The sequence below is a fragment of the Rattus norvegicus genome, chromosome 15 (genome assembly GCF_036323735.1).
Source record: "Rattus norvegicus strain BN/NHsdMcwi chromosome 15, GRCr8, whole genome shotgun sequence".
NCBI lineage: Eukaryota > Metazoa > Chordata > Mammalia > Rodentia > Muridae > Rattus > Rattus norvegicus.
In genome coordinates, this window is record NC_086033.1 from 82,190,633 (window position 1) to 82,216,859 (window position 26,227).

General features: G+C 42.2%; 2 protein-coding genes across 5 annotated transcripts in view; one reads left to right on the forward strand and one right to left on the reverse strand.

Annotated features, from left to right (window-relative positions):
* Positions 1–4,495: 4,495 nt before the first annotated feature.
* Positions 4,496–14,804, reverse strand: Mzt1 (mitotic spindle organizing protein 1). Its single transcript, NM_001399557.1, has 3 exons — positions 14,666–14,804; positions 9,629–9,774; positions 4,496–6,259 (listed from the first exon to the last, which is right to left on the reverse strand). The coding sequence occupies exons 1-3, from the start codon at positions 14,733–14,735 to the stop codon at positions 6,239–6,241; spliced, it is 237 nt and encodes a 78-aa protein (NP_001386486.1). The 5' UTR covers positions 14,736–14,804; the 3' UTR covers positions 4,496–6,238.
* Positions 14,805–14,834: 30 nt separating this feature from the next.
* Bora (bora, aurora kinase A activator) overlaps positions 14,835–26,227 on the forward strand; it is a 38,033-nt gene continuing 26,640 nt past the window's right edge. For 2 of the 4 annotated variants that reach the window (XR_005493734.2, XM_039093376.2), the window contains exons 1-5: positions 14,835–15,336; positions 15,944–16,111; positions 18,343–18,449; positions 22,155–22,200; positions 25,001–25,082. Coding sequence is in view for 3 of the 4 variants with exons in the window: in XM_039093376.2 (XP_038949304.1) it covers positions 15,959–16,111; positions 18,343–18,449; positions 22,155–22,200; positions 25,001–25,082 (388 nt within the window). In the remaining variant the exon portion in view is untranslated. The remainder of the gene's footprint in view (positions 15,337–15,943; positions 16,112–18,342; positions 18,450–22,154; positions 22,201–25,000; positions 25,083–26,227) is intronic. The other 2 variants (XM_039093375.2, NM_001013997.1) reach the window with 2 other exon arrangements.

Sequence of the window (26,227 nt, forward strand, 5' to 3'; positions counted from 1 at the left end):
GACAGAGACACACAGAGAGAGAGACAGAGAGAGAGACAGAGAGAGAGAGACAGAGAGAGAGACAGAGAGAGAGAAGGAGGGAGGGAGGGGAGAGGAGACAGGACTTTAGAAATCCCAGATGAGACAGCACCATCTGCCACATACTCTCCCATTTTGGGCTACCCAGGCATCCATGTTAACTGCTAAAAATCCCCCACATATTCTCAAAGCTTTCCGAACTGATCAAAGTGTCATGGGTCATAGTATCACATCGACATTTTTGTACTGAAGTCATGCTAATGGTTATCACCTTGCCTGGCTAGGTCCACAGCAGCTTCCACTAGGAGGCGAGCCTAAGGGCCTAGCCCAGGAAGTGCAGCGTTAAAGAACCTCAGTCCTGAGCCATCTGGGGGACGTTTAAAGTTCTTTAGTGTGTGAGCCAAAGTCTCTCTTTCCTACCTCTTCTTGCTTTCTTAACTTTGTCTTGATTGGCAAAGGTCTTCCTATTTCTATTAGGTAAAGCAGATGAAAGCAGAGATGTTTATCCAAGAGCCCAAATGAAACTTAGAGCGCTCTCCCTGGCCACCCTTCCTCTCGCACAACACTGTATCACTAGACTTCCGAGGAAGCTTTCATTTAGCAGCTGTTTGTTCCTCTTTTACATGATGGCTCTCCTTGTTCAACAAGAACAAAGATCACTGATATTCCCGTTGGGTCCATCAGAGGCAACTGAGAACAATGGGCTCTTTTTATGTGGAAAAGAGACTTAAAATTTATTCATAATCTTTATTTTTTCTCTCAACACATTCTCATCCCCACGGGCCCCTTGCTCTAATTAGCAATGCAAGCCTCGACACTAAAACTTGGCTACATATTAATCTCCCATTTTTATTAGTATGGTGTCTCGGTCTTCACTGTACCAACACAGCATATGCTTACATTTAAATTCATTTTGTGTGTTTGTGAAAAAGATCCTACCTATAAAATTGGAGCTCCGGAAACAGGTCTGACTGCATGGAGGAAAATGTGCACAGGCTGTTCCACTAAATCACTAGGCCGCTCCTGCAACTGAGTTGCTACACTAGTTCCAGTCACACAAAACCTAGACTTACCCCATTTAGTTCCTAAAATGTGGCAGGTGTCATGCTATGGATTTAACAGAGACTTATCATCTCCAATTAACTGTCAACACTGTGAGCTGCATGTTACCTTCATCCTACAGACTTTGAAAGAATACCCACATTACATTTTTTGTGACCCTAAAACCAGACCAGCATAAATGAGACCATCCTTTGTGACATTTGTAGACAGGGCACCAAAGATGGCAGCAAGGGAATGTGGTACCTAAAACAATTCCTAACGAAATTAACTTCTGTGCAATCCTCTTTTCATCCTTCTGATAACAGAGACACAACTTGGTTCTGCACTGCTCATGTTTTGGTGCATGTGTGCACACATGTATCTGGGTAGCCTTGCCTGTACCCACGGATTTGGGGCCAGATGACATCAGATGTCAGCCTCTATATTTCCTGAGACTTCGTCTTCCCCTGAGGAGTGCCCTTAAGGCTAGGCAGGCTGGCCAGGAGACTCCCAATCCCAGCTCTGCTCATCCCCAGCCCTTACATGGGGTTAGAGGAGTATCTCATCACCCTCTGAACTGTGGGTCTCTACCGTTCAAAATGCCCTGTGGGCTCTTCACAAACAAGCTAGTCACCACTACTGCTCTTGTTTTTCCTGGAGATAAATCAGATATTCTGATTAACACATAAAGATTAGAATTAAAGAAACCCGAGATTATGTCCCATTGCAAAGCAGTCAGGTAGCTGTTTCTTGCCCAATGGCATGACAATAAAGCAGATGCCATTTTAGACCGGTATCGCTGGGTATTTAGACTAAGGCAGATGTTTTCATCTGTTTACACTACTAGAATATACCAGTGAATCATGTTCAGCAAATTCAGGTGTAAGTCATAACTGTGACAATAAAAAGAGGCCATTTGCTGGTAGGAGAGTAGGAAAGCACACCTCTAAAATATTTAACAGGTGAAAGTTTTCAAGTATTACTTCCTGAAAGTATAATTATCAGAAAAACCTCCATAAAGGCTTGTGATAAAAACCTTCATAATATCTCTGATTTATTGGTTTTTAGTGGTTATGCACAGTAATGTGCACTGCTTTCAACACCAGCATTTCTATGTTTCCACTCACAAGCCACCTCAATGTTCTGCTCTGTTCTCACGGGCATTGTCGTTTAACACGATGAGGCTGCCATTTGAGGCCATGAGTTGCCCCCTTTTAATCAACACTTTAAATACATATATATATTCAACAATACATTTCAGTTTTGTTGTTATCAAGGTCAGTTCATTACCTACACTAACGTGTTTTGAGGTCAGGCAGTACTGGGTATGAAACATAGGTCCTGACCGTAGAAATAACCAATGTCCTTTTTCTTTTTAAATTTTGAGACAGGGCCTTGCTAAATTTCTTAGAGGGGACTGAAACTTGCCATCCTCTTGCTTCAGTCTCCCAAGTGGCAGAATGTAGACTTGCACCCCCAGGTGCAGCTTAACTAAAAGGCAGAAGGTGTTAGCCTAAGGTGTTAGCCTAACTAAAAGGCAGACGCGGGGATGTTCTGAGATGCTACAGAAATGCATCAGGCGGCCACCACAGCAGGCTCATTAGAGGCATCTGAGAGGTCAGCCCTCATCTGTGTGACCTCCTTCTGTACATGAAACACAGCTCAGCTCGGGCACCCTGCCCAGGGCTCCTTCCATTACCCATCACTCCTCAGCCACGAGAGAGCTGGCTATCAAGTGAGAGCTCAGAGGTCTATGGGCTCTCCAGCAAGCGTTTCAACTTTTAGTCTGTATTTTAGCTTCCTGTCAAGCTACCGCCTTGTCTCATAGAAGTTGTTATGCATCCCGGGCTGGAGATGCTACTCTTGCAGGTACTGGGAGGCTAAGAATTTAACTACATGTGTTATAACACCGAGGCGAGCGCTTTGTAGGGAGCAATTTCTCTGTACATTAAAAAAATTGATGTAAACGGTGGACTCAGTTTTCGATGTCCAACTTATCTATTCAGTCTGACATTTACCGAGTACGTACTCTGTTACATATTGCTCAATCAATATACGAGAACATGAATGAACAAAATAAAGCAAAATCCCGACATCTGCATTGTTTTTGCAAACAGAGGCAGAAGGGAATTAACGATCACTAAATTCTATACCTGCAAATACCATAAACGGTACAATGGAAACCAGACACAGTCCAGGGCCTTCAGGGGGTCAGCAAGGATAAAGCTTAACACATATGCTAAGATCTTTCCTTAAAGGTGTTTAAGGAAATTTGATTTCCATTTGGTGGCCTAGGTTCAGAAACCGCCAGTCACAATAGTGACTCCCACTAAATTCCATCTCTTTTCCTAATGATTCTGGGATCTATCATCCTGAGTTGAGCACTCAGGCCTATGCTGCTATCATAACATTCTCTCTGGTCTGTCCTTAATCAGTCCTTCCATTTTGTCGTATATGCCCAGAGGGAAGAATCTAACAGACACTTTCACATCAGTTTTCACAGCATCATTCACAAACACAGTCCAGACCTTCATTACAATGGATATTCAGAGTTGACAAGTGATGTTATGACGTGGATGACCCTTAGAGACATTATGATGTGTGAAATAAGACACAACAATGGATGGATACTCTGTGACAACTTAGAGAAGAGGCCTAGGACTATGTTAATGGACAGAATGCAGAAAAATGGCTGGGTTAGGAAGGGATGGGAATCACTACCTAGCATGCTGTTTCAGTCTGAGGTGATGACAAAGTTCTCAATATGGTGAGAGTTACAAAACAATGGCAGGCTCTTCATGTCATGAAGCCGCTCAATTTAAATCACTAAACCCACACATTTTACATTATCTTTCACTAACATATAAAGTGGTTAATGAGACAAGGAATGGAGTTCTTAATTAAATGTTTAAAACATATTTGGTTCAGTTATTGGGAAATGTTCACATATATTTGAACATGCAAATAAATTTTATGACTTTCCACATAAAGATACAGAAAAAAAGATAATTTTACATTTATTGAATTGTCAATTTAAATAAATTAACCAAATCAATGCTAATATAATTATCTCCTCTATCAGAAAAAATGAATTCCACCCCTCCTCAAAGGTTAAGATGTAATTATATAATGCATATTATATAGCCATCTTTTTAAAAAGATTTATTTATTTGTTTTATGTAAATGAACACACTGTCACTGACACCAGAAAAGGGTTTTGGATCCAATTATAGATGGCTGTGAGCCAGCATGTGGTTGCTGGGAATTGAACTCATGACCTCTGGAAGAGCAGCCAGTCCTCTTAACCCCTGAGCCATCTCTCCAGCACCTCATATAGCCATCTTAACATTGTCATACACAGTAAATCCCTTAATATTTAGACTACCTTCAAAAACAGAACTGAACTCACAGAACTATACAGAATATCAAAAGGACATGCCAATAACACAAAATAATTTTATTTTTGTCACTGTCAACAAACATGTATCTCTGGTTTATTAAATATTACTTACGTACTCATTAAAATATGTTTACATTTAAAAATGTGACACAATAAGGAAGTTCTCTATAAACATAATCCTTCCTCAATATATTTCCTACTTTGTTTCACACATAACTTAATCTACAAAGTCATAAATAAAATTACCAACTCTGTGGTCTAGAAGTACATACATACAAATTGTGAAATATGAGAAAGTACTTTTTGATTTAAAAAATAATACACAATATCTGCATATCACTAATCAAATGATTCTTACAAGTTCTTACTGTCTCCCAACTTGGAAGAGATGCCTGTCAGTTTACTTAGGAAAGATGTCATACTTAAAAACCAAAACAGTGACAAGGCAAGACTTGGTCGAGCTCAGGTCTCCCTGTGCTGACTGAGTAGCTCAAGCCGGCCTGGGAGCTGCAACTCCCCTGCCTCAGCCTTCTGAGGGCAGGGCTCCTGTAGCTCAGGTTAGTTTAAGGGCACAGAGGAAATAGCTACTTAATTACTAAACGGTGTGAAAACCACCTTTGCTTGTCTGAAATAAAAAAAGGTTTGGCATGGAATCAAACTTAACATTTAAGAATCAAAAAATTCAGAATACATATTAAGCTTGTGAAAATATTCCAGTGAGATTTTGTAACAGAACAGAACCAATACTATTGTAACAGTTTTGAATTTATCTTTGACCATCATTTTGATGAGTTAAAGTTTTAATGATAAAAATGACAGAAAATTTTTCTGCAAATAATACTTAAAATCACTGGTATATATTTCATTAGTTTTTGTTGAGCAATTGGAAATCCTACTTCTTCAGAAAATCTGAATTAATCTGTTGAAATACACCACCTATGTAGTGACTTAACAGCCACTCAAGATTCACTAGTGAGTTATATTGTTTTTATGCAATAAAATTAAAAAGGAATTTTGCATGTTTGCTGTTTTCACTTTATACATTATTTTGTAGACTTTATTTGGGTATAAAATTTACAAAGAAAAGCATTTTCAGCTGCTCTCATTAGATGGTTCACGCCCTGGCATTTTAAAATTCCAAGTTTCAAAAAGTTCTAAGTTTTAGGCAACATTCAAATGATCTTCTTTACAGCTTTAACTGCCAAAACCCTGCGCAAAGAACTAGATATTCTGGTAAGGAGACGATTAGAGGCCGTGTTTCTGATCCTATTTTTAAAAACAAGATATGAAACATAGAAAAGCAAACTCCACAAATGGCAGGCAGCTCAAATCCCATCGACCTGCAGCTCAATGGAACATCCAGCCAGTTTTTATGCTTAAACAATCCAAAAGTAAGGTTTATAAGGAAATGTCAACAAGTCGTAACTACTGCATGTCACCTCTGATGCGATCCGCTGACTTCACCCAGGCACAGCAGCTGTGCGTATCCAATAGATGCTGTTTAGAAAATCCCAGCTAGCGGAGCTATGAATAAGGACTACATAAATAAGAGCCCGGCAGCACCATGGAGCTGGGGCCGTTAACAACATTAAGACATGGTGTCAACACACGTGCTAGTTCTTTCTCAAGCCACTTCCCGCTCAGCTGTGGTTTTATAATTCTTTTGAAAAGAAAACATTTTCTAGGCAGCATGCATCATTGTCATTTTGTATCTTGACTACAATGGAATCTTCGAATGTTCTTGCCAAGCTTGACATCTCATCAGGAATTCTCTGGATGTCAGCTTGTGTTTTCAGCAGCCTAGAACAAGAGTGCAAGAGCCATTATTTAAGATCCATGGTTAAGACAACCAATGGAGGTAAATTGATCAATACTATACCATATTTAACAAAAGCTAGCTATTCCACAACACAACTCAAATAGTTTTATTGGAAAAATACAATGACTTTTATTTTTTGTTGGTAGTATCAAGATGTTTTAAATTCACTGCTAGATTACAAACAGAAAAGGTCATTTATATAACAGAGATCACGTAAAATGTACTACTTCTTTAACAGTTAACACAGAACTTGTTTTCCAAGGTCTTCATTAGTTTGTTTTATTGTAGTGCAAAGACAGAATTAAAAATGAGAAAGACTATTAAGCTACAAATAAAGAATACCAGCAATAGAGAAACAGTGAACATATTTGTAATTTTTCTTCCTTTTTATTTTTTAATTTTGCTAAAAGGTATTTATGGTATTCACTTAAAAATATACATAATTTTATTGTAATGAACTCAGCAGTAGAGACATCGCACCTGTACTCCCAGTCCCAAACTCCATATATTTCACTGATACAGTGAGAATATCCTTTCTGAAGCCATGAAACTTCAATTAGTGTTTTACACTTCACTACCAATTACATTTTTATGTACTTTTGCAGACGCAGGCCCACACAAGGAGGGGGACAGCATGACAGGTAAAACTAGAGAAACAATGAACTCTGTATTTTCTTTCGTGACTCTTGTCCTTTGCTGGCATTTTTGTTCTTCCTTATCACCCAAGATGGTCCTTTCTTGGTCTTCTTTCTAAGTGGCATAGAGTATCCCTTCCAGCTGTTCACACATGCACTACCACAGACTAGGATTTGCAGGAGTGAGAATGTGCAGTGTGGTTTTCTTTCCCAGATTGGGTGACCTCACCTCCTAGGTGTGTCTGAGTCACCAAAAACTGATCTGATATGCTTTCTAGGATGACTTGAAAGACCAAGCATCAGCATCTATCTGCTGGCAAGCGCAGCACTTGGGAGGCTAAGCTCCAAAGAGCTGGAGCTAACCAACCTTGAACTCCATGGAGAGAAATCCTGCTTCAAAAAACAGGAAAAAAAATGAAGACTTACTATAATTTCCTAATGCCAATATGAAAATGGTCAATTTTATCTTAGAAACACATGCTGAATTTTTAATGTACTTCTATTTCTATTTCCTAGTTTAAATTTTTTTTAGCTATTTTAAGAAAATACAATAAAATATTGGGAAAATCATAAATAATGCAAATAAACCTAAACTTTTCCTTTACAAGCAACAGAACTGACCTTGCTTTCCTTAGAATCATCGGCGCACAACCAGTCCTGAATTAGTTTCTTTTTCCCCTCCAGACTTACCACACAAGAGTAAGAATATAGTTTGAAAATTGTTGCCAGGTGTCATGGTTTAAATATGCTTGGTCCAGGGAGTGGCACTATTTGGAGGTGTGGCCTTGTTGAAGTAGGTGGGTAACTGTGAGCATGGACTTTAAGACCCTCATCCTGGCTGACCATGAGACTTCCACTAGCAGCCTTCAGATGAAGATGTAGAACTTTCAGCTCTGCCTGCCTGAATGCTGCCATGCTCCCACCTTGATGATAATGAACCTGTAAGCCAGGCCCAATTAAATGTTGTCCTTTATAAGACTTGTCTTGGTCATGGTGTCTCTCCTAACTAAGACACCAGGTCTGGTGGCACTCTGGAGGTAGAGGCAGGCTGATCTCCATCAATTTGAGGCCAGCTAGGGATACATATGAAGACTGTCTCGAAAAAGAAAACATTTAAAAAGCTGGCTCACACAGTCTTTGTCAGGCAGCTCGAGTTAGAACTCCAGTCTACCACTTAACTATCAGTGGCTGAACTGCATTAAAAGCAGCTTCGGTGTCCTAAGCGGCACATTACTGTCACGGCATGACTAGAGGAAGTAACGCCAACACAACCTGAGCCTATGGCTCTCTAGTACCAGGGAGTACTCATTTAACTACCACCACTTACTTCAGAGTTTTTTACATCCTGCTGTGACAGCTATAAACTGAGTTTTTAAAAAGATGACAAAGAAGGCAAGTAAATTTTAAAAAAGGCTGGGCAAAACTGTATGAAATACTCAGAAGTGCAATTAAAAAAAAAAAAGGTCCCACCCATGCTCCTTAACGAGAAATGGCTGAAATTAAGGCTCCCAGGGATGACCGCTGACAAACATGAAGCAAAGGCAAAGGTGTGAGGTGGTAAGGTACAAATAAAGACACCTGTTCTGGGAGAGCTTGGCTGGATGATCTGTCAGGATGGTGACACACATCCCACAGCCCAGGCGTTTTATGCCTAGGTACATGGCTAAACACTGCACACGTATAAGCATGAAGAGACAGGAGCTACAATAATGCTAAATAAGGCTCGCAGTAGCACAACTCAGCATCCACTCTGCACAGAGAGGTACACTGCTGTGTATTTGTGGAAGGAAATGCATTTGCACGAAAGGACACATGACACCGTACACATTTATGTATGATGTACATAAATGAACACTGTAGACCTAACAGGAAAGGGAAGAACCCAGTGGAAAGTGTAAGATTCTGTTTAAATGAAGCGTAAACTTGTTAGACGTCTGGCTCAGTCAGTGAGACTGATGAATGTCTACTTTAGAACTCAGGATGCTGGGAGGGAAGTGAGAAGGGGGACTGTGGAGGAAGAGGGATTCCTACAGTGCTGGCAGTGACAGCCGTGGTTATGGACGGCTCTCTCTGTTTGCGCACGTGTGTCTGCAGTCAGCACCGGGTCTTCCAGTCGCCTTCCAGCTTGGTTTACCAAAGAGAAGACTGTACTGACTGGTCTACACTAACTGGCCAGCAAGCCCCCGGGACTCCACCCCCACCCCCAGTCCCACCCCCACCCCCACCCCCAGTCCCACCCCCACCCCCACCCCCAGCTCCAGGAAACATTCCTGAACCCGGACTCCTATTGGATGCTGGAGATCAAAATCATGTTTGCATCTCAGAGACTTTACTGAGCCATCTCCCCAGCCCCTTCTGTATCTCTAAATCAATATTTACTCTGTAAATATATTTGGTCTACTTTTTTGTATTGGGTTTAAAAATCAGAGACCACACAGATACTATTTTCAAATATGGTTAGATTCATTGGTACCAAGGATTAGAACTTGAACTTAACATTGGGCACTAGGCTCAATTCTAGTCAACGCAGAAAAATTCTAAAAATAGTGAGAAATTTCGATATCATGGTGTATCAATAATTTTTCTGGTCTGAACATTCACCTTCTGGTCTTGAGACTTTCTCCTGATAGCATTAGAAGAGATTTTTCACACAACTTGTTAGTTGCTTCTAGATATAGTCTTTTTATTTATAACAAACTAACATGCAAATCTAACCTTGAGTGCTTCTGTACCCTTGCGCAGCTCCTTAATAACAGATGATAAGGCTTCTGGGTTGATTCCTTGTTCACAAAGCCGTACACAAATAGACAGCGTTTCCATATCTAAACCGGTATTCAAAATTCTTGAAATCTCAAGCAGTACTGAAAAAGATAAACAATTTTTAAAAAGCATAAACACTAAAAATAAAAATGCATGTAGCACTTCTGTTCTTTTTCGTAAGGGACTGTACAGGTTTTATTTAGGCATATTTATGTATATACATGTGCATGCAGTAACAACTGGGAAAGCACTCGAGACCCTGACTTTGAAGGAGAGCAGGGACAGCACACACCTATGGGAGGGTGTGGAAGGAAGAAAGGAAGAGAGAAATATGGTAATCAAATTATAATCTGAAGAGTTAAAAAGATAAGTTAAAGACTTTGTTGGAAACACTTTGACATGATATTTGTAACTTGAAATTCAACTCTTTTCATTCATCCTTTTAAAAAAAATCTTTTACTAGGTTATTGTTCACGTAATCTGAACAATAATCCTGGTTCTGGTTTCCCCTCCCTCTACTCCTTCCAGTTCCTCCCCTCTTTTGTATCTCACTCCCTCTCCATTAGCACTGGGAAACAAACTGGCTTCAAACAAACAAGGAAAAGAGCGCAGGAAAAGGCACAAGGAGGAGTCAGAGACCCACTCCTTTGGATATTCAGAAATCCCACTTAAAAAAACCAACCAGCACTAAAACTAGAGCCAGAATATACACAGGCCAGGCGCAGACCATGCAGGACCTGGGCATGACGCTTCACTCTCTGTGAGTTCATAAGAGGTGAGTTCATTTGATCTCGAGGGCCTGTTTCCTTGGTGTCTGCCTCAGCAGGGTTTCCTGGGCTAAAGGTTTTGATGCAGATAACCATTCGGGTCTGAGTCTTCCAAGCACTCTAACTTCTGCATAACATGTGGCCGTGGGTCTCTGTAGTTTATCTGGTCTCTGTAGTTTATCTCCCTTCCTCACACTCCAGAGGACGCTTCTCTGATGCTGGCTAAGCAACTGAATGACTGATGCACTTGTGTGTATGTGTGGGTTCCCATAGGCACAGTTTACAAGCAGAGGTCTGAGAACCACTTACAATTCACTCCTTGCACCATGTAGGTCCTGGGGAACAAATTTAGGTAGTCAGGCTTCCTGACATGGCGCCTTTACCTAATAAACCATTTTGCCAGCCTGGTGCCTCAATCTTAAAAACTTAAAAGATAGCAGCATAACATGCCTTTGATGGAAATGCCAACTTCTCACCTCTGCGCTGCCTTAACAGTTAAGCTTCTCTGCACACTTCCCAACTGACATAATACTGTGGTAACTGTGATACATCTGTATGTACTAAATTTTATTTCAAAACAAATTCTAAAAGAAATACTCAGCAACATAGGCATTTAAAGCTTTAGAACCCTTCATAATTTGACATAACTGCATCTGTTGGCCTTATTAATAAAAGCTTGTATAAACTTCACTTTTAAACTTTGTGTATTTATTTTATGTGCATGAGTGTTTTGCCTATAGGTATGTATGAGCACAACATGTGACCCTAACTTCATTTTCTACTGCGTTTCTTGGTAACCCATTAAAATATCTGTCTTCAACATGAAAAGCAGCAGCAGAACCTGGGTTACCCAAGGGCTTTTCCGGGGACCCTCTCCTTACAGGATACACACAATTACATTAACTTTGTTACAGAATGGTTGTTTCTAACAATGTGCTTAGAATTCACACTGACTGATAACGGATTACCTGTTGTACACATTCCCCTTGCATTATACTTAGGACGTTATTTCCCATGCAAAGAGAATTTATCATTATTCTGGTCCAGCACTTGAAAGTTGACTTCTCCCTTTCAGAAACATTTAAATATTCAATTCCTGTAGTGTAGGTAGAAGAAAAGACCCTTTCTCCAGAAATAAGCCAGTTACACCACAATATAAATTGTTGGATGATATACCCTTTCATCACTAAACTGCAATTGCTACCTTTACTACATAAGATGTTCTCAGGGGTCTATATAGCATATTTGTGTCATTCCTATATCATTAATTACTAATTTTATACTGCACAGAGTAGATTAAATACTTTTGCCACTTTCATGCATATAAGCCTTTTTTATTCTCAAGGTGAAGTCAGACATTTTCATGAATTTCCAAAACAAGTTTATTGGGATTCCTGCTTTGGTTGCAGGAAACCATGGATTATTTTGGGGGAAATGGGCAAGTTAACAATATTTAGTCAATCACTAATTTAATTCTAAGTACTGAAAACTGTAGTATTCATGTAAACATCCAACTTTCCCTAGTTTTCATGTCTCAAAGTTCAATGTGAGCCTTAAAATATGTTTTCCATGTCAGTATTAAAATTTTTTGACTATGGAATACAGTAATGCCTGTGGGGTTTTTTTCTGCTAATGGTTTGAATTTTTCTCATAACTCATTTTCCTGTTTCATATAAGCAGTGATTATAAGCCAGATACTGTAAATTTACTTTGTTGGTAAAGGATGTGTTTTATGTTTCTGTAAGTACTCCTGAGCTTATAATAAATATAGTTACCTGGAAACAGATTCACTCAGGTCTAACTCTTCACATCAGTTGGGCAGAATCCAAGCACTGTAGTCAAGAGCTGACGCTGCTACTAAGGTAAGACCTTTCCATACACTCTACTCATTGCTTCACAAATTGTGTTTTCCTCGCTGGCTGGTAGAAGGTCTTCCAGCCCTGTGAGAGCATAGTACTGTGTTCCCTCTGCTATCCTGGGTGTTTTGTGCCCCTCCCACCTGGGTCTCTGGGTGGTAAATGTGGTAACTAAGCTAAGGCCCTCTGCACTATGTCCTCATCTCCGAGACTGCTCGCTATCCCAGCTCCCTCTCTGTTCCCTTATGTGCTCGGCCTTTCTGTTTCCATCTCCTTTTCTGTCCTCTGTCCCTGCTTCTCTGTCCTCAAGGCTCTGCTCCCATCTCTGGGCCTGTTTTATGTCCACTACCTCTTCTCCAGGCCCTCACTCCTCTCCCTTCCCCCAAATAAACCCCCTTTATACCAGATCTGTTGCACAGTGTGATTTCTCAGGGGGACACCTCGGCATGGGCCCACCAGGTACCCGACCGCCATTATACTTCATAGCTATGACTTACAATGACTTTCTTTTTTCACCTACCTAAGGTACTTTGTGACATTTGGATGAAGGCTCTTCTCAGATGGGAAGCTCCTCTTGCTCACAAGCTCTTTGATCCCCTCTCAATACGGCCCCAAGCTCTCTGGACAAAGGTTTATAGAGGCATCTTAGCTCAACACACAGATGATGCTTCTCCATCTCTGAGGGCAGACGGTGCATTTCTGCCTGATAACTGGCAGAGCAGCACACTTCCTCAGAATCCTCCAGACCCTACTATGGTTCCCTTCTGCTCCTCCCTTGTAGGGAAAACCTCTTTCTCATCAATGGAGACTTCCTAGTCTTGCTTTTGAGTATGTATGGCTGTGGAAAAATCAAATTCCTCCCACAGCACGGGCAAACAAGTTACATGCCTGCCTGCTCCAGCAACTGCAAACTTTACCGTGAGTCCTACTCACCTAGCAAACCAGTGATATCAAAAGATTAAGTCACTGTTGGGAATCTGAAGCAAGCAAAATGATAAGGAGAAATACATTCAAGCTTGAAGAAAAACTGCTACCAAAGGAAGAGACGGAATCCCAACTTTGAAAATTTCATGTTGGTTCTCATCCCAATGACTTAACTGCACTAAAACCTCACGCATGTTCTCCATTCATTAAAAATAAAAGCAAACAAACTTCTCTGGTCTTCATTTTTAAATGGTTTTCTATTTTGTGCTTTTTTACTTTACAGCAAGTTCTCTCAGAAAAGGTAGGGATGCAAAGCCTTTCTCCCAGCAGGCCACCAACTAGACCAGTTTCCCTCCTCAGACACTATTCACAACACACACTGGTGTACTCAGCACTCCGTGGACACTCCGAATGAAGAAAGAGAAAGCTCCGGAATTTGAGGTCACTCTAGGCTACACAGCGAGAGTCTGTCTCAGAACACAACCCCAAACCTACAATGGTACCCTTGTGTCCATAAATTTACTTTATGGTAAGTTAAGCTGTGGAACATTCCAAGATCCTATCAGAAGGGGCAAGATATGGTGGGCGTTTAGTGAAGAAAACACGGGGCAGTACTGTGACATAAGGTTATCTCTTAAGTTGCTGGGGTGGTAACCCCTAGAAACCGTCAAAGCCACTGCATATAGCAGCACCACATATTGATGGAAACTAGTAAAATGAAGTAAGACAAAGAAAGATGCTTGCAGACGGGATGGCAGCTACTGCAAAAGAAAAAGCAAACAAACAAAACTTGATGAACGCTTGACCTGGTTGTCTTATTTTAAATACCCACAGTATCCCTTGGAACTACAACTTTATTTTAATAAAGAAAATAACTATGGGGTCCCAGAGGTGCGAAGCTGCAGAACCACAGCGGAGAGAAGGCAATTCCGAGGCTTATTTTCGTACCAGTGGGTGCGCTCTACCCATTTGACGCGGGCGCGGACACACCCACAACAGCAGTCACCCGTGTCGCCCGGTCTAAGGAGTGGGAGATGGGGACCGGAAGATGTCCTCATACACTAGAAACAAATTGCTCCTTACTGAAACGCCAGAGACTGAGCAGTGACCGAAGGTCCACGACCCCTTTCGCCCGGGACTTCAGTCGCAGGCTTCTGCGGTGCCACAAGCACGCGCCAGGGGCCAGGCGGGTCGCGTGGACCCAGGCCGGGCGCGCAAGCAGCGGACGCGAGGCCAGAACGCCCCGCATGCGCCAAACTACGCCGCAGCGGAAGACCGGCGCTCTGGGGCCGCCACCTTCGAGGTCGCCGTGGGTCCCTTCCCCGTCCCCTCGCAGGACACCGCTAAGGTCGATGAGGGGACCACGGGGCCCTCCACGACGCCCCCACCCGGGGCTCAGCGCCGGGAAGCGCAGGCCGGGTAAAAGGAGCGCGACACGCACTCACCGTCCATGGTCTCCCTCACCGCGTTCAGGTTGGCCGAGGCCGCCGCGCCCGCGCCGCTACCGCTAGCCATGGAGAGGAGAAGCCCCCGACCGGTGGGAGAAGGCCTGACCCGGAACTGGAGCGCCCGCCGTTCGGCCCCACTATCTCACCGCGCGGCCGCGCTCACGCCGCCTAGGCCCCGCCCCCGCCGTCCAAGCCCCGCCCCCTCGCGCAGAGCGCGGACGCCTGACCGCGTTGATTTGAATTTGGAGCCTCGTTCCCTTGCGCGGAACGTAGAGCGAGGAGTTAGCGTTCGAATTCACCCCACCGCCTCGACGCCATTGGCTGGTTCGCGGACGGCGGTGAGACGCGATTGGCCGGTGGCCTCTCCCCGCCCCGCGCCCTGGTTGGCCGGAGAGCATTGAGGGAGTTAAAGAGTCGGCGCCTGCGGTGGGCCCTGCGGGGTGCTAGAACTTCCACGTTACCCACGAATGTCGGTACGTCCTCCGTGGCCCCAGGCCTGGACTCCTGTCTCGAGTTGGACCGCTCTGGTTTCCTGGCTGCAGACGTGCCTGTGCGCTCGCCTAGGTGTGAAGGGGAGCAGAGAGAGGGACGCCTGGAAGCTGAATGGTCGCTGGAAGTGACGTCCCTGCTGGTACGGAGGGAGCCCGCTCAACTTTGGTCTTCCAAAAGTAAATTCTTTCTTCTTTTTATCCCCCGCTTCTGGCTGCAATCCTGTTTGGAAGGAGTGCAGCGTGCCTTTGGATCCTGGCGGGAAGTGGTCTTCGGGAAAAGTAGTTTAAATCCCCACCTGGATCCACCCTGTCAGTCATCTGTTCAAGTGAAGACTAACGTGCCAGTAGTAATAATTGCAGTTCTTTATGGGATTACGTGGGTATCCAGAGGGTGTTCATAATATTTAGTCTGGAGAAAACGAATAAAGAGAACGGCAAATAGGAGTCGTTTGGTTGGAAGGTGCTTGAGTTTAGTGTAATCAGATTGAACCAGACCTCACTCATAACTGGTTGGCTGGTTCATATATGCCGCCTAACTTCCGTGCATGTGTTGCTTCCTCAGAAAAATGATAGCACCAGTGCCTTACCTCCCCAGCTTCCAGGGTTAGCTTCTCAGGATCATCTGAGAAAACGTACGGGATTAATTCTCCTTTATAAACATAAACTAACCCCAAGAGGATGCCATTTGGAGTGAACTCTTTGTGAGATGTCGAATGTATTTTGTCAGGATTAATATCCATGATACTCAGTAATTTTAACATGTATACTTTTGATTTCTTTTTAGTTTGCTTCCTGGGCTATGGGAGATGTCAGCGAATTAAAAATGCAAATAACACCAGCAACTCCAGGAAGGATCCCTGTTTTAAATCCCTTTGAAAGTCCCAGTGATTATTCTAATCTCCATGAACAAACCCTTGCTAGTCCTTCTGTCTTTAAGTCCACAAAACTACCAGTAAGTTTTTTCTTGCCTAGTGTTTACAAGTGATTTTAACTGAAAGTAACTACAAATAATTTTAAGTGTAAATACAAGGAGAAGATGGCACCGAATCTTCTAATGGTTCTTTCAGCAGACATGATCTGAGCGCTCTTATGTGTATAGGTGGGCACCCAGGAACTGCACACACCAACATAAACAACAGACAGGCTTTGCAAGTTACCTGGTCACAATTGAGCTACTCATACCTCAGACCAAAAACAGCAGCCAAGAGCAATAAGGAGACAGATACGCCATGTTCTAATAAGGAATTACGGACACCAAAATTTGAATTTCATATTATTTTTCTGTCATAAAATAGTGATACTTTTGCTTTCTTTTGCCCAGCCATTAAAAAACATTTAGCCCTATTAAAGCTCGCAGTTACCATAAAAGGAAGGAAACTCCTGCTGGAATAAACGCAACAAAAGGAGCAGTTTTGAAATCGTGACGCATGTGCCATGATTAATAGTCATCAGAAGGATGGGACATGGGAAATGAGGCCAGGCTCCCTCAGTGCAGCTCTTTCCACTTTGCCACACCGGCAGAGTTCTTTTGATTTTTTCACCACGCTCACCTCGAGAAACTAAAGCAAGGGGTGCTGCTCACATTTATGTCAGTTTGACCTAAGCTCAAGTCTCAGACTCGATTGAGAAGGTGTGTCCATTAGATTGCGCTATAGCCAAGCCTGCTGGACATTTTCTTAATTAGTACCTAATATAGGATGGCATGGTCTGCTGTGGATGGTTCCGTTCATAGGCTGGCAGTCCCGGGGTCTAAAAAGCAAGCTCAGCACTCCTCCATGGCTGCCTCAGGGCCTGCCTCCAGGTTCCTGTCCTGTTTGAGTTCCTGTCGTGACTGCCCTCAAGGGTGGTGGTGAACAGCAATGCCAAATAAGGCCTCTTCTCCCCAAGTTGATTTTGGCCATGGTGTTTTATCCCAGCCGTCGTAACCCTAACTAAGACACCAAATGGCTGTTTCCTCTGCATTTTATGTCAGCTCAGACAGGGAAAAGTTGTGCACGAGCCAGATACAGCTTATATAGTCATTTCGTTGATTTGGCCTTATGATATTAACTGATTATGATAAAATTTTGCTTATTTTAAAGTTGTCTAAATTAAAATTTTCTTAATCAAAGGTAAATATTGGAGGCTGGGGAAGATAGCTCGGTGGGTAGCACGTTCGCCATTTGCTGTGCAAGCACAAGGACATAAGTTAGAGCCCTAGAACCCCCTGTCACAGGACTGCTGGATGTTTGTCAACCTAATCAGGGAGGGGATTACAGGCCGATCCTGGGCTCCCTGTCTAGCCAGCCTAGATTACTAATTGGATATATCAATGCCAGTGAAAATCCTGTCTCAGAAAACACAATACCTGAGATTGGCCTCCAGCCTCCTAGGGTGCATGTGCACGCACATGTGTGCACACACACAAACATGCACACTTGCATCCATACAAACATGTACATAGATATGCACACAATAATAAAAGAATGCTTTCAATTAAATTGGGTTTGGTTCTGGTTCTGGTTTGGTTGGGTTTGGTTTTTCCAGACAGGGTTTCTTGGTGATCAAGCCCTCCATACCAGGCTGGCCTGAAACTCACAGAAATCCACCTGCCTCTGCCTCCCGTGGACTGGGACTAAAGGCATGTGCCACCACCTGGCATCGGTTAAATTGTAATTAAACTTCAAAGCCAGAAATTAGAACCTCTTGCCCACTTCCCTCTGAGTATATTTGTACTTACACTTTCAGATTTGAGTAAGGTTTGGGATCCGCTGGATAGTTACATATGGAGAAGCCCTGGATGGTGTCAAGTGTTTTGAGAATCAGTTATTTCAGGGGCTGTTGGAGCTGCTTGTATAGCTAAGATTTCATTCTCACTGATGATAAAGGCCTTCAACTTTTGCTAAATTAGGTGTTTGTTTCCCCATGGGCATGGTTTCTCATGAGTGCTAATCGTATTTTTATACCTTTATTGCTCTGGAGTTTAGAATATTGTGCCATTTTTAAAATTACTCAGAAGATGTTGGTATTTTAAGAGATAGTGTGCCATTTTCCATTTAACCTAGAGTCATTGAACTCAGATTTGAAAGTATAAGCTTCAAAAGATTTTTATGTTATTGCCATCTACAGTTTTGAAGGTAACATTGGGTATCATTTTGATGACCTATTTTAGTTTGATTTTATATGTATATCTATTTTATTAAGACTCCAGGGGAATTTAGGTGGTCTATTGATCAGCTGGCTGTAATAAATCCTGTAGAAATAGACCCAGAGGAGATTCATCGTCAGGCTTCCTACTTAAGTCTTTCTCGGTAAGTTTTCCTTTCTTCTACTTGAGTAGAATAACAGACTGTTATGTAAAGAAAAAATACAAACGTCTAAAAGCCTCTTGTTTATCTGTGTACATATATCAACAAAGAAAAAAAATTAATGTGGATTTTTTTTCCTTTTTAAGTTTAAAGAATTATATCTGGAAAGATACCTTGACTTAGAATTGCAATCTGTATAGGAATCTGTTTCTTGTATAACTGATACATACACGCACATGCCACACACACACACACATGCTACACACTCACACATGCCACACACACATACACACACGCCACACACACACGTACACACATAAAACATGTGCCACACAGACACACACACGTACACACATATACACATATACACATGTCACAAACATACACACACGTACACACAAATACACATGCCACACACACACACATATACACACACACACAAACTCAAAACACTTCTGCCTTCCTAGAGATTGGGTAGCTGGAAAAGCACTTTAACATTTGTACCTTTCTCTATAGTTGTCTCTTTCTGATGTTTGGATTGGTGTCTAAGGATAAAACAAGATTCTTTTCAGTTGCTGCCTCACCAGGGAAGTCTAAAACCTAACACGTTAAAACCCACTGAATGCAGCAGCATGTGTTGGCAGTAGAGAGTTTTAGCGGCATCATTCAACTTTAACACAGTTAAAAGATCTGTGAGTACACACGCAGTGTCTGTGAGTGGTGAGTGCGTATGCCACAGAGTGGGTGTGGAGCTCAGAGGGCGGCACTGAGGAGTCTCATTCCGCCTTGGAGTCCAGCGGTTGATTTCAGGTAGAGGGGTGTGCATGACAAGTGCTTTTACCTGCCGAGCCACTTCATGGGCCCACAAATTCTCTTTTAGTTCTGCATGCCACCTGTGCAGTCTGCACTTCTTTGCCGATGTGTGATGTACTGTTCAAACACTAGTGTGCCTCGGGTTTGTGCTGGCCAACGACGCAGTGAGATCATACACTTTGCTAGTGGACCAGAACTAGGTTTTTAGTTAACAGATTGCTAGGAAGCATTGCTTATAGCTTAAAGAACCTTTGTTTTATAGTATGATTTTTTTTTTCTTTTATTGCAAGTAAATTTTTTTTTTTCCCTCACATAATATATCCTGATTATGGTTTCTCCTCCTTCTATTCCTTCCAGTTTCTCCTCCCCTCCCCTCCCATCTGGATCCCACTCCCTCTCCATTCTCTTTAGAAAACAAGCAGGCTTCTAAGGGATGACAATAATATATTATATTATTGTCAATATTATATAATGACAATATTATATAATTATATAATAAAATATAACGTAGTATAATTAATATATGACATGGTGAAACAAAACCTATACATTGGGGTTGGGCAAAGCAAACAGAAGGAAAAGAGCCTAAGAGAAGACACGAGAATCAGACCCACTCTGTCCACACTGGAAGCCGTGATCTATACATAGCTGCTGCGGACCAGGCAGGCCTGTGCATGCCGCTCCCCTGAGGGTTCATGTGCACCTTGCTCACGTTGTCTCATGGTGTCCTCTATCTCCTCTTGCTCTTACACTTGTTTTGCCTCCTCTTCTGCAGCGTACCTCAGTTCTGAGAAGAGGGGTTTGATGGAGACATCCGTTTATGCTGACGTTCTCTGCGTAATGTCTGGCTATGATTATCTGTTCTCATCCGCTTCAGGAGGAAACTTCTCTGATAATGGCTGAGCAATGCTTATAGTCTTCTTTCTTTTTTTTTAATACTTGAAAGAGAATCAAATACATGGCTTTGCAGTGTTTAATTTTCTGTCATAAGAGAGGTGTTATTGTTAGTTCAAAGCAATTGGACCTTTCCCTCTTTGGCTTTAGAATTTTTTCATAGATGCCTCTGTTGAGATGTTCTCCCAAGCATTTGCCTGCCTTTTTCTCCATTTCTCTCTGCTTGGCGTCCTGATGACCATTCACCCATAGTCAATACTCACCTGAAGTCTTAGTCAAAATGGAATAATAGGCTGAAGAGAAAGCATGCAGGACTTTAAATTTTAAATAATACTTCTATAGGGAAGATAACTCAAAGGAATTTATGAGTAATTTTTCCCCCACTCCCCGCAAACCGCATACTGTATTTTGCCTTATCTCTTCAGTGTATTGAATTCAGACAACTGTGATGTCATCCATGCAGAAACATCCTGAGCTCTGAGGCACTGCATGTTACTCCTGCCCTGCCAAGCTAACTGGACAAGTAGCCCACAGTTGCCATTACTGTACAAAAATAGGGGTGTGTTACCTGGCTGAGTTTAAAACGAGAATTTTAGTGTATCCGAGTAGGTGAATCTGTTACATAGCAGGAGAGTGGGAATCTACTCTAATGTTAAATTACTGATGTAGTTCACTGAATGCTTGTAAGACTTGTACCAAAGGAAGTGAGTACGATTCATGCTTGGAATGGCGAGCAGTGGCAGTTGATGCCTCTTCTTAACTAGTCAGGGCCCTCAGGCCTTCCTTTGGTATGTGTAGCTCACAGAGGTCTATCAGAATAAAGGACAACACCAGGATTCCGAGCACTTGCCACCCATGTGCATGTGTGGTGTGCTATAGTAGGTTAGACATGGTACTTTGCCTGTCTGCCACTGAAGAGTTTCTAGTTCCAGCAATTACTTGGTTAATTACCTGGTTCCAGCAATAATGAGCTGAATATTTCATGCTCGAGCCCCTCTGGTGAAATTGCTGAAGGATTTGGAATGGGCTAAAGGTTATTCGAAACTTACTATAAACTAAATGAGTACATACAGTTGTTTGGATATGATTATCGTATGGCCATGGTAATGAAGGCAACTGAATCCTTAGACTTGGCCTGTCACCCATGTAGGACACGCGGATCATCATAGATTGTTTTTTCATAATTCCCAGACCTGAAAATTTTATTTAACTTTAATTTGTGAAATGCACACACCCACATACAGGCTTCCTTTCCCCACCCACCCCCCTCTTTTTTTTAACTGTGTATGTGTATGAACAGTTACTGAGAAAAATGATTTGAAATTATTTTTAAAATTTTATTCACCAATCTATGCATGGATTGCACCCATTCTTTCCTGACACAAGATAAAGAAGTGGTCTTACAAGGCTAATTGTCATGTCCTTGGCAAGGGACGCCTTGTGCTTGGTACCCGACATTTTATACTACATTTTATAGCAGAAAAATCTGTGTTGTAATTCTGTATTTCATTAGAACAAAAAAGTATTTATTTGGACAAAATTTTATGTTGTTAGTATATTTTAGAATTAATATTTTTGCTTATCCGGAACAATAGGTTCTTAATGTCCTTTCCTAATTGAGCTTATCCTAAAATTACCACTATAATGAAATTGTTGTAATTGAAAAAAAAAATTGGACAGTTGTTAGTTTTCTGTCATGTGAATTACTTCATTTCTGTTGCTTAAAAGCACTTTATTTAAAATATGCCATTGGAAGGAAGTTGGCTAAAGGAAGTTTTCTTCCGTGCAGAGTGACTGAGAGGCCAGTAGGCCTGACAGCTAGTGAGAATGTCAGAACACCTCCATGAACTGGGTGCCGTAAGACACGGGTTTTTCTTTTGCAATGAGTTTAATGTTGTCAGTTTCAATGAAGGAAAATTGTTTCTTTGAAAGGTTATTATTTTTAATGTTCAATAAGGTGAAATAATGGCCTGGTTATTTTTCTTCTTTGTCTCTGTATAGAATAGATAAAGATGTGGAAGACAAAAGACAAAAGGCCATTGAAGAGGTAACTGAACACTGACGATCTTTAAGCCAGCAATGAGTTCTGCCTGCCTGCCTCTCCCTTAAGAAGACTTGAAATCCTTTACCCTCCCTCTTACCAGCTCCCCTCTGGTCCTCAGTGCTCCCTCCCCATAGTCCTTCATCATTCTGAGCTCTTCCCAAGGCCCTCAGCTGTCTGGATAAGTAATCCTCTTAGTGCTCATGGAAGCCATTGGCCTAGTGCCTCTGCCTAGGTTAGTCTGGTTTGGTGCGCTGTTCTCTGCCCATCATCTCATGCTCAAGGCCTAACAGCTTGTCTTCCCGTGCTTTCAGAAGACCGATGAGCACAAACTTCTGATTCCGGTTGGAGTTTATGTAAAGGAAGCTGAGTATTTTTACTCAGTCTAGTTTGCATGCAATAATTTTGTCTTTTGTTGTTAACTCTTAAGGATTTTTAAGATATAGAATACATCTCATAAAATGGCTTAATCCTCCTAAACTAGTGTAAAGATTACCTAATTCTTTCCTCAGAAAGGTTCAGAGCATCACCTCTTGAATTTTCCTGTTTGCCCTCTGGTCTCCACTACACTTTTCTAGTCCTCAGCTACACGTGGTTCTTCTGTACCCCAAAAGACGTGTATTAATGGCCTGTTCTGGAGTCAGGTGACTGACCCCTCTGTAGTTTTTCTAACATAAGTTTTCTGTCCCTGATACTTCAGGTTACAGCCTTGTTCTAGAAAATGGTATAATGCTCGATCCTGAAAAACCTCCTTTTTCCTTTATGTCTAGTTTTAAATTTCCATTTATTCCTCCCAGCTAAATACCTCAGGTATAGTTTTCCAACATTTTGGAATATATCTTCTCCTGGAAGTTGTTTCAAGGCAAGTTCAACGGGTAAAACATAGGGGAATAAAATCAGAGTGAAAGTCAGGATTTAGTATACTGTATGCAGAGTATATGTTGTATACATGTCAAGAGCAGACCTGTCCCCTGTAAAGAGAGAAGAAAAGCTGTCTTCCTGAAGGAAACTACTGCGGCCTTAGGACTTTTGCCTGTGTAGTTGGACCTAGTTTTATACCCACAATACCACACATCCTTTAATGTGCTAGGCAGGCTCATCCTCATTACGGTTTGCATCTTGATTTTATTTTATTTTTCTTGATCTTCTTAGATTTTTACAAATAATCACCCATACATATTTTTATATTTTAGTAAGTGTATGAAAATGCCCTGTTGATAGATATTAAGTTCTGTTCGTTATTACAGCGTGTGGTCTGTTCATGCACTTCTTGCAGTGGACTGGCAAGCTGGAGGCTTTGGAGTTTCAGTATGGGTGGGCCTCACCTTGTTGCCTTTCTAGAGGCCAGAGCGTGTCCGCTCCTTGTCTATGATGCCACTGCTTGTTTCTGTCCTTTTGTAATACTGATTGTCATCAAACTCTCAAATGTCTGCTCTCCTCGTTATTTTAAATGTTTCATATCTGGGTTCTAGTTAATGTCTAACTAGTATAAACGAGTGTGACACTTCCTAAGTTTATGCAGTCCCTTATCCTTTCCTATAGCGTTAGCCCGTATATAGCGTTAGCCTGTTCCCCATTCCCTTTAGGTTCACCTGATTTCCTTACAGACTCATCCCAGCTTTAGTTAAGGAAATTAGCTTTTGTCCGCTATAGCAGTGAAAAGAAAACATTCTCCTGGGAAACAAAAGAAGGGAAAATACTGCATTAGGAACAAAAGATGCAGCTATAGACAGACAGACAGTAGGTGGATGGATAGATGGGTGGATGGATGGATAGATGGGTGGATGGGTGGGTGGGTGGATGGGTGGATGGATGGATGGATGGGTGGATGGGTGGATGGATGGATGGGTGGGTGGGTGGGTGGATGGGTGGGTGGGTGGGTGGGTGGATGGATGGGTGGATGGGTGGGTGGGTGGGTGGGTGGATGGATGGATGAATGGGTGGGTGGATGGATGGATGGATGGGTGGGTGGGTGGATGGATGGGTGGATGGATGGATGGATGGATGGGTGGGTGGGTGGATGATAGATAAATGCGAACATAGATGGATATAGAGAGGCAGGTTTTGTTCCTTTGGGTAGAATGGCTGTGATATAGGCACATGAGCACCAGCTGCTCTCTCTGTATACCTAGCATGCTCTCAGTGATTGCTGCTATGTACTGTAAGTGCTTGATCTGTAGCCAACTTCCAGCTAATAGGATGTCACTGAATGGGAAAAGCATGGTTACACACCACAGTAAGACAGAGGCCACCACATATATACCCAAGGTGTAATTAACCTCAAAGACATAGATTTGGGCAAATGTATAATGATGGGTAAGCAATACGTTTTGAATGATTGATTCAGTGTTATTTATTTAACTATAAATTTATATACTTTCACTTATAATATTGGCTTTAACAAGGTTATCTAAATTCCTGAAAATTTACAATTGGATCTTAAGAGCCAGTACAGGCTAAGTCCAGCACACCAGTACTCACATGTGTACTTTTGTGACCATTTACTGCTTCTTATCTTAAATTGTCACCAACCCCAAAACAAATCGGCAGAGAAATCAAAAGTAATTTACCTGTGAATAGTACTCTTAGCTTAATTTGTAAGTTTTAAGTGGTTGATTTAAAGTTGAAGACTTCTCTCTATGTATACTCTATGTTCTTCCCCTTAACTTCGGTCACTTGTGTTGAATATTAACCTTTTAAAATTACTGTTAGTATATATGACACCCTTGATGGTTATTCGAAAACATTGAAGGTACTTTTTTCCCATTTGTGGAGAGTTTAAGCCTAACTGTACAACTTTTCCTAGTTTTTTACTAAAGATGTCATTGTGCCCTCGCCCTGGACCGATCATGATGGAAAACAGCCTTCCGAGCTTCATCCCAGTAAATGTGAGTACTCAGTGCTGCACAGCCAGGGACTGAGTAAATGTGAGTACTCAGTGCTGCACAGCCAGGGACTGAGTAAATGTGAGTACTCAGTGCTGCACAGCCAGGGACTGAGTAAATGTGAGTACTCAGTGCGCCACAGCCAGGGACTGAGTAAATGTGAGTACTCAGTGCTGCACAGCCAGGGACTGAGTAAATGTGAGTACTCAGTGCTGCACAGCCAGGGACTGAGTAAATGTGAGTACTCAGAGCGCCACAGCCAGGGACTGAGTAAATGTGAGTACTCAGTGCTGCACAGCCAGGGACTGAGTAAATGTGAGTATTCAGTGCGCCACAGCCAGGGACTGAGTAAATGTGAATACTCAGTGCTGCACAGCCAGGGACTGAGTAAATGTGAGTACTCAGTGCGCCACAGCCAGGGACTGAGTAAATGTGAGTACTCAGTGCTGCACAGCCAGGGACTGAGTAAATATGAGTACTCAAGGCTGCACAGCCAGGGACTGAGTAAATGTGAGTACTCAGTGCTGCAAAGCCATGGACTAAGTAAATGTGAGTGCTCAGTGCTGCACAGCCAGGGACTGAGTAAATGTGAGTACTCAGTGCTGCACAGCCAGGGACTGAGTAAATGTGAGTGCTCAGTGCTGCACAGCCAGGGACTGAGTAAATGTGAGTATTCAGTGCGCCACAGCCAGGGACTGAGTAAATGTGAGTACTCAGTGCTGCACAGCCAGGGACTGAGTAAATGTGCAGATTCAACTGCATCTCCACAACGGTGACTGTAGGGAAACATAGGGACCCATTTACAGGCTTTGGTTAGCAGGCCGCTTCAAATTCAATCTTTGCCTGACAAGATTAACTCCTTTTCAGGTAAATATCAAAACTTAATTGAAATATGTTTGGGTTTTCCTTTGTTGTTTTTTGCTATTCTCTCCAGAAAGCATTTTTCTTATGACCAGTATGAGTACTAATTCTAAGGACGCCTGTGGAGGCTTCATGAGTGCTAATCCGTTTAAATGTAGATGCATCCATTATCAGTAATTTTTGAAGGCCACTTGTTTGTTTGTTTGTTTTGATGATTTGCCTAGCTACACACAGGTAGGAAGGGTGGTGATGGGAAGATCTGGGGAGGGACAGCTAGCACAGCTGTG